At 36.5% G+C, this 12843-nt stretch overlaps 1 protein-coding gene across 7 annotated transcripts in view; it reads left to right on the top strand.

Moving 5' to 3' along the window:
* Positions 1-12843, top strand: part of ttll4 (tubulin tyrosine ligase-like family, member 4) — a 30888-nt gene that overhangs the window by 1635 nt on the left and 16410 nt on the right. For 4 of the 7 annotated variants that reach the window (XR_015498894.2, XR_015498895.1, NM_001441553.1 and 1 more), the window contains 5 exon segments: positions 4404-5752; positions 7510-7580; positions 7690-7744; positions 11399-11517; positions 11667-11777. Coding sequence is in view for 4 of the 7 variants with exons in the window: in NM_001441553.1 (NP_001428482.1) it covers positions 4482-5752; positions 7510-7580; positions 7690-7744; positions 11399-11517; positions 11667-11777 (1627 nt within the window). In the remaining 3 variants the exon portion in view is untranslated. 7 annotated transcript variants of the gene reach the window in all.

The following is a 12843-nucleotide window of genomic DNA, read 5'->3' as shown; positions in this document are numbered from 1 at the left end:
CAACAAAAGATTTTTTTTAAAAGAGCTGAAAAAACCTTTAACCATCAACTTCGTTAATAATTTGTTTTTTTTCTGCTATGGAGATCAATGGTTACAGGTTTTCAGCATTCTTCAAAATATTTTCCAACATAAGAAAGAAACTTATAAAGGTTTGGAACCACTTGAGGGAGAATAAATAATGATTAATATGTTCTTTTACGGTGGAAAAAAAATCAAAAACAAAATCTCAATTAAATAAACATTTTAATTCTATTATGATTAATGAAATATTTATTTTATGTTTTTGTCCTCATAGGTAAATATGCTCACATATTACAAGTGAGAGATGTTTGAATGAAGGATCCATTACTTTATTTTTAAAATAATGGAAGTAAAAACACACCATCTACGATTATTGAATATTAATGCTAAACAACTGAAATTACCTAAAACGAGGCTCTCTGATCTCCCCACTCTCATCACCTCTACTAAACTGACCAATCACAAAGCTTGTGCTGCATGTCACTGTGACGTGTAGTTGAATTCTTTAAAAGGTGTGCGGGCATGCGAAGGTTGCGCCGGACCATGCACTTGTGCTTGGCATAAGCATGTCAGAATATTATAATAAGTATAAATCATAATATAAAAAGTATAAATTAGCCTTGACAAAGTGGGGTCACGTCACTCCACGCGCGGTAGGAAAAGCAATTGAAAAAATTAACCTGGAAAAATTTTATCTTTTATAAGTTCTAAATGTTGATTTCACTGGGCTATTAGGACTTAAATCAAAATCTCGATTAATTGACAAACTTGCAAATAACACCCTTTTTCTCCAGTCTACCTTTAAAACGAGCACCTCAAATTCACAATCTGTTCAAAGTTGACAGTGGCTGATTTATACATCTGCATCAAGTGATCGGCATGACCCACGGCGCCTGCCTTATGTGTAGCCGTTCATTGACATACGCAGGGGGGATTTATGTTCCTCTGTGTCGAGTTTCTTTATGGAGGTTTTGTTTTTTCTGAATGCTACCTTTAATGTACAAGAAGATAAATCTCACACAGGCTCTCTGCTGTCCGAATTACAAATTACCAATTACAAAGCTTGCGCTACATGTTGTCGCAATGTGTAGGTACATTTTTGGGAGGTACATGGGTATGCGAAGGCTGTGCTGGACCATACGCGTGCTCTTAATGCAAAAGTATACTGTAAATCAGCCTTAACAGAGCGGGGTCACGTGTAGAGCTGTAAACTTACACTAGTCTCACGGTTCGGTTACGATTATCATGCCATTGATTCGGTTCAATTCAATATCTCGGTGCATCACGGTGCATTGACTGTGCTTTTTATACACAGTTTTATATTTTCTTCACAGCAGTAATTCTTGTATTATAATGTATGATATATTTATATTTATATATTATTTGTAATACAATTTTGTCATTTAATACCAACAGCCAGATACATAAACTGTACCTTTAAACAACACGAGCATTTAGCAAATAATATAAACAAATGTAAATATCCAGCTCGTTTTCTGATCCTTGTCTAGTTCTCTTACACCCCTTTGATTGGTCAAACCCTCAACAAAAACAGTTGCTATTGGCTCTTGCGGGCTGCGCTCTTCACAGAGTGATACTGATAAGTGGCAGACGGCAGCAGCGATCATAGCTGATCCATGATAGACACGGTGGAGAAGACTCTGCAGACACGTGCTCGTGTCTGTATCTCGAAGTATCGCTGTAAAACAGCCGAGAGGAGAAGAAAAGTCAGCCAGCAGGTCAAATGGGTGCGTGCGTGCGTGAGAGAGAGAGAGAGAGAGAGAGAGAAATTGATTACTTTCATTCTCTCAATCGCAGTGAAATAGGGGCTTCTGCTGTAAATTTCAGCGAAAGACTGATCCAGCAAACACACACAGTGAAATTGTGCACAGTTTATGAGTTCTAAGTAGTTTGTGCGTTGTAAATGCTCCCGCTCGCCTCCCTCGCGACAGAGCGGATATGAGATAAATGACGTCAGTACATAATAACCGGGTTTGATTATTACTGAACTGAAACCAAATTGTCCGCGTCTGCATTACGGTAGGGCTGTGACGGTAACAGATTTTCTGTTACCGCGGTGATGAAGCAAGAAATCAAGCAGTATGTCGGTTAACCGTGCATATATATATATATATATATATATATATATATATATATATATATATATATATATATATATATATATTTATCTATATATATATATATATATATATCTATATTTATCTATATATATATATATATATATATCTATATTTATCTATATGCGCTACATAGCAGGGACGTTAAGGATTAATCCATTGTAGGTAACCCCAATAGACCTCATTAATGACATTTTAAGTAGGCTATGGACTTTTAAAGTCTAAGTTATGCTTTGCGCTGAGATGTGTCCATGCGTTCGTCCTAATCGGACGTGCTGCGCGCGTGCACTGTGGTTGGTACTCGGAGAACGCAGCATCTTTCGAAAAAGAGACCGATCGAGTCAGATCGGGGGGGACAGAGATGGAGAGCTTTCAAAGAATGTGGTATTCTTGTTTAAAACCTGTTGAGGTGCTTTTCTTGTTGATCGTAAATTGTGAATTTTAAGGTGCTCTTCATATTTTTCTTCTCCCCTCCTTGTTGTGATTGTTACACGACGCTGAGCGCCGTAGGGGCTAAGTCCCATTTACTTTGAACTGAAATTTTCTCTTGTTTTTGGTTTAGTTAAGAAGTAAGGGTAGTATTTGAAATATATTTTCTGCATTTCTTTTGGCTCATTAGGTAAGTTATCTTCGAGGTGGAGTTAGCTAATATTTTGATTATTGATTTGGTGTTACTCAGCCCTGAAGCAATTTTTTTCGCTCATTTCTTTGTTTTCTTGTAAATACAATCTTTTCCTCCTCCTCACAATTAAAGAACCTTTAAGGCATTTTAAATCATAACCTGCCAACTGTTTATTTATTTATTTTCTTTAACATTTATGTTCAACCTCAGCCCTAGACATTTGAGTCGTAACACTGATCAATGAATGTTTGTCATAAACAGTCATAATATAGGCTGCTCAATTCATTTTGATCATACAGTTTACAAAGATACATTATTTCAAAACTGAATATTTCACTTTTATTAAATTTATATTATAATTGTATTTAGCAGGCAATGTTTGTGTTTTGGCCATGGCATATAGTGGACCCGGAGGCACATTGCTTCATCTTAAAGTTTATTCGTTATTCTTGTTTTTTGACAGTATTCTTCAGTAGTCACCTGAACTCAACGCAAGAAAGCAGAAAAGTGCAGCGCTGAGGATTTGTTCGATTCCTAGATTATGTAGGCTATTTTAAAATAGCTCTGCCCGTGTTCGCGTGGGTTTCCTCCGGGTTCTGCGGTTTCCCCCACAATTCTAAAGACGGTACAGGTGAATTGGGTAATCTAAATTGTCAGTAGTATAGCTTCTGTAAAAAAAGACCTACAATTGATCAGCCTTTTAGCCTTTTTACTGATATTCCTGTGCCAGTTTGACACTGTACATTAAACTGAGGATAGTTTAATGAGGCTACTTCACAACACTCCGTCATCTGAATTGGAAAAATCATCCTGGGAAAATTAGATCGATTATAGGTTCTGAATGTCGATTTCGATTATTTTTTTATTTATCACGTGTGTGTTATTTACGTGTGCGCTTGATGCAGAAGTATAATGCTGTGTTCACACCAGACGTGGAACGCGCGGATAAATTGTGCTATTCACACGTAAATAGCTGCGTGAGTTTACTCGCTTCATTCGCGCATCAAATCTGCTTCATTCGCGCGTCAAATTCACTTAAGAACAGACGCGGATTCGCGTGATGGGCAGGGCTTCTGTCTGCCCGGTGACTGTAGCTTTGTTGCTAGATGGGTAACATGGATTTTATGAAGAAAATAACAGTGTTTATGTGCTTTATGAAGGCTGAAAAACAGCGTCGGTACGTTTAGGGGCGTTTCTGAGTCTACTAGATTCTTTCAGAGGTGTAGCCAGCTCTATGAGCTTATAAACTCTTCCAGTAACTTAACGTGGATGACGGAGGCTTTCAGCGGTGATTCTAACTGAGCCGAGCCCAGTTTGATGAACTTTTTGTCAGTGTCAGCTGTAGGACTTCCCTTGGGACACCTACAACAGGCGATACGTCACAATCATGCGCCCACAAGATCAAGCTCCTGATTGGTTAACACAGCGCGAATGTCCGCTGAAGTTCAGATTTTCGAACTCGACCGATTCGTGCGAAACGCACATTAATCAGCGCTAAGACTGTTGCTTATTAACGGGGGAGAGTCTGACTGTTTGTAATTAGTCAGAATCTATGTTGCTAAAAGGCAACAAAATTCAGTGAGTGCTATCAATAACCACTGTTATTTTTCTCTGATTTATAGCCTTGGCCCTTCTACCCTTTGCTTCTTCACTTATGTGTGTGCCTGAGCCCATGCCAGGGGGGTGTGAGATGGCAATTGATGGCCTCCAGTGGAGCTGAAGACGTAAGGAATGGGGCATCCTGGCCAGCCCTCATAGTCCAAGCCAAGTCTGCTGTAGTTCATTCGCCCAATGCACGAGGCGGCTTCATCGCTGAAAGAAAGAGATCGCAGGGCAGCTCGAGTGATTCAGTGCCTCACCCCAATGTGAGAGTGCTGTACGATCAGCCCTACTGTATCTCAGGGACCCCCACACAACGTGCCTATCCACACGTGCCTACAGTACGAGTCAACCGTGCACAGAGCACAAGTGCAGCTTCTCTGAACGGTGCTAGCAATGGTTTAAGGGCGCAAAGCGTTTTGTCCAAGAGCTTGCCACATATTAACACTACTCCCGCTGCATGCCATCGTCAACCCCACTGGAAACTTGAATCACTTCGATTCAAGTCTGGGCTGTTAGGAAAAAGGGCCTTTTCACCTCAGCTGTCTGTTTGTCCTGCCTGTCCTTCCCCACCGAAGTCGTCTTCTCAAAGAGGCGTAATTGAGAAAGTCATGCCTACCAATCAGTCTTCGCCTTGGACGAGTAATAAGCTCAGGAATAACAGCAATGGTGTTGTGCGGCCCCCAAACGCCAAAATGCCAACATTCTCTAAACAAGAGATGCACAGTCCTGCCAATGTCATGTCCAGCTGTAATGGGACATTTTCACGAGGCCTCAAAGTAGATGCAATGAAGCCTCCTCAACCGAGTGTGCCTTTGAAAGACATAAGCACAGATGTGATTTTGAACCACGGCAAGGCTGTTAAGGATTTGAGGCAGTTTGAAAAGATTAAAGTGGATAACGCAAATGAACTGGACTGCTGTATGGGACACGGTGTCAATGAAGCTCCTCAGAGAGTGACGAAAATCAGCTCTGAGGCAGAGTTCAATGCCAGTGCTGTGCTAAAACCTAATGTACATGCAAGACAAAGGACAATCAATGGTTTGAGCAACATAAAACGCATCACTGTTGGTGCTGTGCCCGTCTGCCTTAATGATGAAGAGTCTCGTTTTGCACCCATGGAAACCAACAGTGCCCTCAGTTTTGGTATTATAGCGGATGAGAAGTGCCCCTCTGATGTTGTTTGTATTGGAGGTGATTGTGCCATTCCAGAGGTGACCGGCCATAATATGCCTTCTCCTCTTTCGCCATCTGTTTACACCGTGACAAACCAGATTTCTGCCATTCAGCTCACAAAAGAGGAAAGTTGTCAGGCCTCTCCAGTGGGCCCACTTAACGGAGAGGCGGGCGATGATAATTCTGAGATTCAAAGGTGTGTTCACACTTACTCGATGAACTGGTTTTGTATATTCATAGTGCTTGTAATTTAAAACTTTTATTAAAGGAGTCTTTTATGTTCTCCAAGTCTGCATTTGCTTGCAATACAATAAAGTATAAACAAACAATAGTATTGTGAAATAATAAGCTATTCCATTTTAGATAACTGGTTAAATATATTTAAAATGTATATATAAAACTGTTTTAAATATTCACGTAATGTATTATATGTTTAAAATACATTTTAAACTGTTTATACATTGATTTTTTTAAATTTCATATTTTAAATTGCTCAAGAAACATTTATTTATTATTATCATCATCATCATCATCATTATCATTATTAGTGTTCAAAACAGATGTCATTTTTAAAAAAATCACCAACAATTCATCCTAAAAACACTTTCAACCAAACTGTATTTAAAAGTGGTTAAAAATGTACTTGTTCACAGCTAGGGTTTGCTTGTTTTGACACATTATTTAAAATGTGTGGCAAAAAAAAAAAAACTATTGTGAATTTTTTTGGGATGATGCAAGTAAACCTTTTCTGCAGGACCTATTGAGCCATTAGAAAAATGTGTTTAGCCCTCTATTATTTCATTCATAACAGTCTTAAAAAGGTCTAAAAAAAAGTCTTAAATCTGACTATATGAAACCTGCAGAAACCCTGAGTAAATGATTTTTCTCTTTTTTTTTTTAAGTAGTTTTTGATACAATTTATATTGTGTTGAGTTGTTTGAAACTAATTTCTTTCACTGAACTATTTGGAAACTACTCAAGCATTTTTGTTTTGCATTTTGGATTCCGTTTGTTTGCATGTGCTTTGGTTGATCTGATCGCAAGTAGACAACACATTCCCATATACACCAGGCTATTTATTTGGTATTTTGGTTTGGCTAAAGATTTAGTCTATTTTGTCCACTTTTAACCACTCACCTCATGAAAAAGTTGAGGGTTGGCTTTTGTGTCTGTTTGAATTCATTGAGTCATCCAAACTAGAAAAGCAGTCCATCAAATATACTTTTTGCAACTTTGTGGTTGAAAATGGACAAACTGAACCTTTTTAGCCCCTTTTTACACCCATATTTAGAAAATCTTTTTTAAACAGGTCTTAATTTTCCTTTGGTCATGTATTGCAACCCAATCTGACCAAAACCCATACCATCACCAACAATACATCTCAATAAAACTTTAAACCTTTTATTTAAAAAGTTAATTTTTAACTCTATCATAATGGTTTAATTATTTTCCTTACAATAACATTTGTTCTTCAAGTGCTTCATGTATTTACTGCTGAGGACACTGACCTGGACAGATTGTTGTGCATAGATTTAGTTTCTTAAAGTTTTTAAAACTTTTAAAACATTTAATCATTTTTAAATGTTAAAACTTTATGTTGGAAAAAGTGTATGGATATGGAGTAGAGCTTGCTTGTTTTTAAACAATTCATTTTTATTATTAGTATATGATTATATCATTAAATTATAATATGTTTTTGATAGGACAAATAAAAATCTTTTTCATCTGGGTCATTTGAAAAATTCCTTAGCTTTTAGCCCTTTATAAGTCTAAAATTTCATTCATAATGGTATTAAAATGTCCTAAATTTAACTCTGTGAAACCTGCAGAAACCCTGTATTTAGTGTTGTTCATTAGTGATTAGACTGACAAAAATGCACCTTAAAACCAGTTGCATACAGGCCCTGTAAGCTCAGATTTCTTTTTTTTTTTTATTTCTGCATCACTCTCCAGGCAGGGTATGCTCCTGGATGTTGATGAAGAGGAGCTTCCAGATAAGCTGGAGGATGACTTCAGTGATGATGGTAACTGTGTCTCTCTGTTTGGCAAGAATTAATTTTAATTTTTAAATATATATTAGGTTGTATTTTGTTAATGTCTGACTGTATGTAATGTTACTTTTCCATTCCTCAGATGACTTTGATGATTGTGATGTCTCCTCAACAGCATCCATGGCTGCTTCGTCCAAGTAATTATTACATTTCTTACTTTTAATTACTTGTTTTAGTACTTTAGGAGACTTTTACATTTTTTAGGACACTTAAGACGGATACGATTCTGTACAGTATGTGTAAAAAGGAAAAAAATCACATGGATACCGATTTACTTAAAACAGAGTCAGGCCTTGTTCATATGTGGAAATTTATTTGATATGAATCTACAGTGTAAGCAGGTAGATCAGATTTTCACCTGTTAATGCAAGTCACGCTTGACCTAGTGAATGACATCAACTCAGAACGAGAGCGAGAGCATAACATTCGCCATGTAACCATTATAAACAAATATAAAACTATTGCATAGGTCACATGCACACATCACACCATGGCCCTTAACGTTAAAATGCCTAGATTAAAAAAATATGGCCAAATGAGAACTTATCTGTCATAAACTATAGTAAAACGACTTGTCAAAAAGAATTTTAAAAATGAAACTGTGCGCACAGATTAAATACAAGAACAGGGAAAAGGGTGCTCTTTTATTATCAGCTGTCAGTCAGTGCCCACTTTTATTTATTTATTTTTTGTTCATTGTGCCTTTGCTGTGTGCTTTGCTTTGCGCTGTTCATTGTGCCTTTGCTGTGTGCTGTGTAACTGCAGACAAGTGGATACGAGTCACTTTTAAAAGATGATGTAAGCAGGTCATCAAAGAATCGAATACAGTCACAAAATCGGAATTGACCATCAAGATCTGCAGTGTTAATGCGGCCCTTATTTTATATCTTGAAATTTATCTCATCCAAATGTAAATCATGTTTTATTTTAATCATAATTACTAAATGAAAATGAAATTTATTAATGAACTTATTCATTAAATGACTAAGACTCTTACAACTGATTGAATCAGCAAATGTACTATTTTATTATAAGGTTTCTTTCCTTTTTTTTCGTATATTTCTGTCATCAATTTCTTATTTTCAGTTAATAATCATTGTTCTCAGGGTCTCACCCTAAGAATGGTGGTCTTTTCATGAAAAATAGCCTCACTAGTAGTCTCTAGCAAAACATTCAGCTATAGACTACAAAAGAAACAGCTTTTCAGTTTAGCATTGTGTTTTTTATCTGCAAAAAGCATATTGATGTTAAATATTAATGTAATAAAAAATATTGTTGCTGTTACTAAATACTGTTTAGTCTAAATATGAATTAATAATAATTCAAACGCACCCTATGACGTCATTTTTTTGTCATTAAAATGTTTTTGCTATTTAGAATTTTTTGGCAAAATCTATCAAACTCCTCCTAGGCCGTGTGCCCGATTTTTCACAATAACCATGCTGACCAAAAGTTATTCAGGTTATATTATAAGTTATATTTAAGTTGATTCGACAAACCGTTTTTCATTTAACTTCACAAAAATCTAAAGTAGCTTGCGAAAATGGACTTGAGGCGAAATCTTCGTAATGCATTGGGATATTCACACCAAACCTAGTGTGGGTTATGACAACCATGGTCTGAGATAACCTGTAGTGCTTCGTTGCCCAAATGGTAGTGTTGTTAATACCAAATAATATTTTGGAATTTAAAATGAACTTGCTGAAGAAATTATTAATAAATAATAATAATGAATAAATAAATAAAACAAACAGAACCTGTTGAACTTTTAAACTGGTAACTAAATAATTCCCTTTACACATCATGATCCAAGCACTGTTTCCCTCTGAATTTTAGTTCAGCTACAGTATTTAGCAAATCCCCGTTTTTATCTTTTTGCTGATCTAAAGATCTCTTTCTGCTAGCTAATCCTGGCTTTGTGCTGGTTGCTGGTGATCTGCCAAAAGCTTACTTTTGACTGAGATTTTGAGGGCAAACTAAGGCTGACTGTGTAAGCTAGATCACAGTGGAAGAGTCTTAAAACTTTGCATGTTTCTCCTCTAGTCACCTGACATTACCATGGTGATTACCAACACACAGAGGAGGACCTGACTGCTTTTTTTTATTTTCTAGTGGTTGCTGTCAGAGAAAAGCTTTAAAGCCAGAGGCCTGTAGAAAGCTCCCACAATTGTTCTTCTACGATAGAAGTAGAACTATCCCTCTATAACAGGAAAATGAGTCTCTGGTGAATTGTTTTAGCCTCGTGGAGCCATTGTCATGAAGTGACGTCCAGCTGCTGGGTTTGTTTGTAGTAAAGGTTTTCTGGTTTTGTTTTCTCCACTCAAAGTAAAGGCCCATGTTGAGTGTAAGCTCAAACTGATTTACCATTTTGGATCAACTTTAATAGTTCTTCATGACTGTCACGTGAGTTTATTTATTACCTGTCTTCCGCTGACTTAAGTTGATTTATATCACAGAATGTCCAAGATTAGTTTGTTGTTGTTGTAATCGCTTAATGAAGTGGTTTATAGTTTGCTGTTGATGGATACTTAAACAACAATATTTTTTAAATTTTTAATTATATATTTTTTTATGACAAATTCAGAATTTAGACAGTTACTTTTTGTGTACACTTTTTGATAAATATGTGTTTTTAACAAACCTGACAGTGCTACACAATATTTACATTAATCTTGAGTTCTCAATAAATAAACATAGAGGATGTGCAGGCCTATCATTGCACCAAGATACATTGCGATAAATGTTATTGTCATTTTAAGGCCATTTAATGCCACTAACTGCCAGAATGACAACATATAATCATCACAATGCAAGTAAACTCTTCCAAAGAACACATTCTTCTTGAAGATTTCATTTTAATCACAGTAATTTTAACAATTGAATAATTATGCATTGCAGTCAGAATGTGAAAATGCATATCCTAAAAAAATTATAATAATAGTAAATGTTAACAAAAAAGTGCAAAGTAAAGAGTAACAGAGGCTGCGATATCAGATCTATTTTCAGTTGTCAGACACCCACATAAAAATTATACTAATGGTATTTACGGTAAATATTATAGTGGGTTTTTTAACCACACTGACACCTCTAACAGAAAAAGAGAACAGCCAGCTAAATGTTTCTAGAATTGGTTTTTATGTCTGGGCGAAATATAGGCATGGGCTGGTATAAGATTCTGACGTTATGATAACCTTGGATAACAAAATATCAAAGTTTCACAGTGTTATTGCTACTATAAAATATATTCTTTTTAAATGCCTGGGTAAAAAGCTAAAAATGTTTTTCCCCTTTGAACACTACATATTTTATTTTGAGAAACATTTATAATATTTTGGAGCAGTGAACATGTCAGGCTAAATAATTCAAATGAGTCATTGCCTTCTGTCTTCATTAGTTAAAAAAAAACAAATTTCTTTTACAATTTAAAACGGGATCTTTGGATATCTTTTCTTCTGGAGATACTGTTGTCATAAAAAAAAAATGTAAATAAAAAAATCTTTACCCATACTGTAGGACCAGTATTACAGACAATTTTGGCAGTTTTAAAACCTTGACTTCTCTAAACCACGGTATACGTTGAAGATTATTGTCCCAAGACTAGTGATATATATGGCATCACCAATAATGCTTGAGGGTATGTCCATGTGTTGTACGATAAGTCGAAATATAAATTATTGTGACAGGCTTTGAGGTGTTAGATAATTTGTTAATATTGAAAAATTGTTGTAAGTGTGTTCAGAGTGTGTTGGTCATTTGTGGACCTGCTAATGATCCTTGCTTGTGTTTTTTAGTGTTGAGGAGCCTATTAGTCCTGATGTGGAGGGAGATTTGGTGGAGAGATCAGCACTTGTTCCCAGTCTTTTCCCCCACATGCCCTCCACCCTATACTTCAGCACTGCCAATGAAAGAGGTTGGCACACAAACAAAAACACTGACTTCTAATGCATATTTAATTGTTATTATACTAGAATTATTTATTACCACTGTCAGACTTAAATTGGACTTATTTTGCATAGTTCTTATTTTAATCTCTGTTGTAACTTTCTTCTCACTTCGCAGTGGAGCTGTTGCCCGCTGAACAGATGAAGTTACTCAAATGGAAGATTACTACAGTCACTCCAAATGTTGTGAAAAACACCATTTTCAGATCACACTTCAAAGCTACCAAAAGTGAGTCAACAGCTTTTCTTTTGTTGTTTGTTGTTGTTGATCGTGTTTAGAATGTCAACGATTGTTTAGCTTAGGGATCAGCTTGCTTTAATGATGGAATGCCACTAGGGTTGTCATGGTATTAAAATTTCAGTGTGTGGTACCAATATCATTGAGAATACATAGTTCGGTATACTCACCCTGAATATACACGTTTCGGTAGACTAATTATCTCAGACAAACATAGAACAGCCAAACACTGCAGTGCTTTTAATTTTGTCCATAAATGCAACCTGTATCAGTGTGACAGCTTGTCGTCCTCTAAGAAAACGACTGGTCGCCTAAGCTAAACTGAGCTAAACTGAACTGAACTGAACTTAAACACTAAAAACTGAACTACACTGTTCCAGTTACTATGACCATTTATGTGAAGCTGCTTTGACACAATCTACAATGTAAAAGCGCTATACAAATAAAGCTGAATTGAATTGAATAATTTTGTTACCAAAGCAAACTAATAAACCATACTAATTAAAAAACACACTCTTTATTAACAAAGTTGAGCTACATTGTAATGAAGTTCAGTGGCTGTTAGTTATAGGGAAGGAGGTGTAGAACCAACAAACAATCGATAACTTTAATAAATAAATGAACACACTACAAATGTACGACGGTGTCAGCCCCTCAGGAACAACTGAACAATTAAACTGAAACTAAACATTACATGTTCCAGGCCTGGTCTTCTCTTGTCTGTCGTCACTCCTCTTTTTAGCTCCGTGAGACTCGAGACCGGAGTGATGCTTAGGCGATGCTCATTAGCAGTTACATCACCACACTCCTTGTGACACATTTATATGGTTTAAAACAGTGGTCCTCAACCTTTTTGTAACTGTGGACTGGTCAACGCTTGACAATTTTGCTGCGGACCGATGGGAGGGGGGTTGTTGTGTGTTGGTGTCGGGTGGTTGGAGGCCCATCGCTTGCAAGGTGACCAGTCGTTTTCTTAGAGGACGACAAGCTGTCACTCTGATACAAGTTGCATTTATGGACAAAATTAAAAGCACTGCAGTGTTTGGCTGTTCTATGT

This window comes from Danio rerio, chromosome 9 (genome assembly GCF_052040795.2).
Source record: "Danio rerio strain M-AB ecotype USA chromosome 9, GRCz13ab, whole genome shotgun sequence".
Lineage (NCBI taxonomy): Eukaryota > Metazoa > Chordata > Actinopteri > Cypriniformes > Danionidae > Danio > Danio rerio.
Note: the sequence above shows the minus strand (reverse complement) of the source record. Positions and strands in the feature narration are given on the sequence as shown.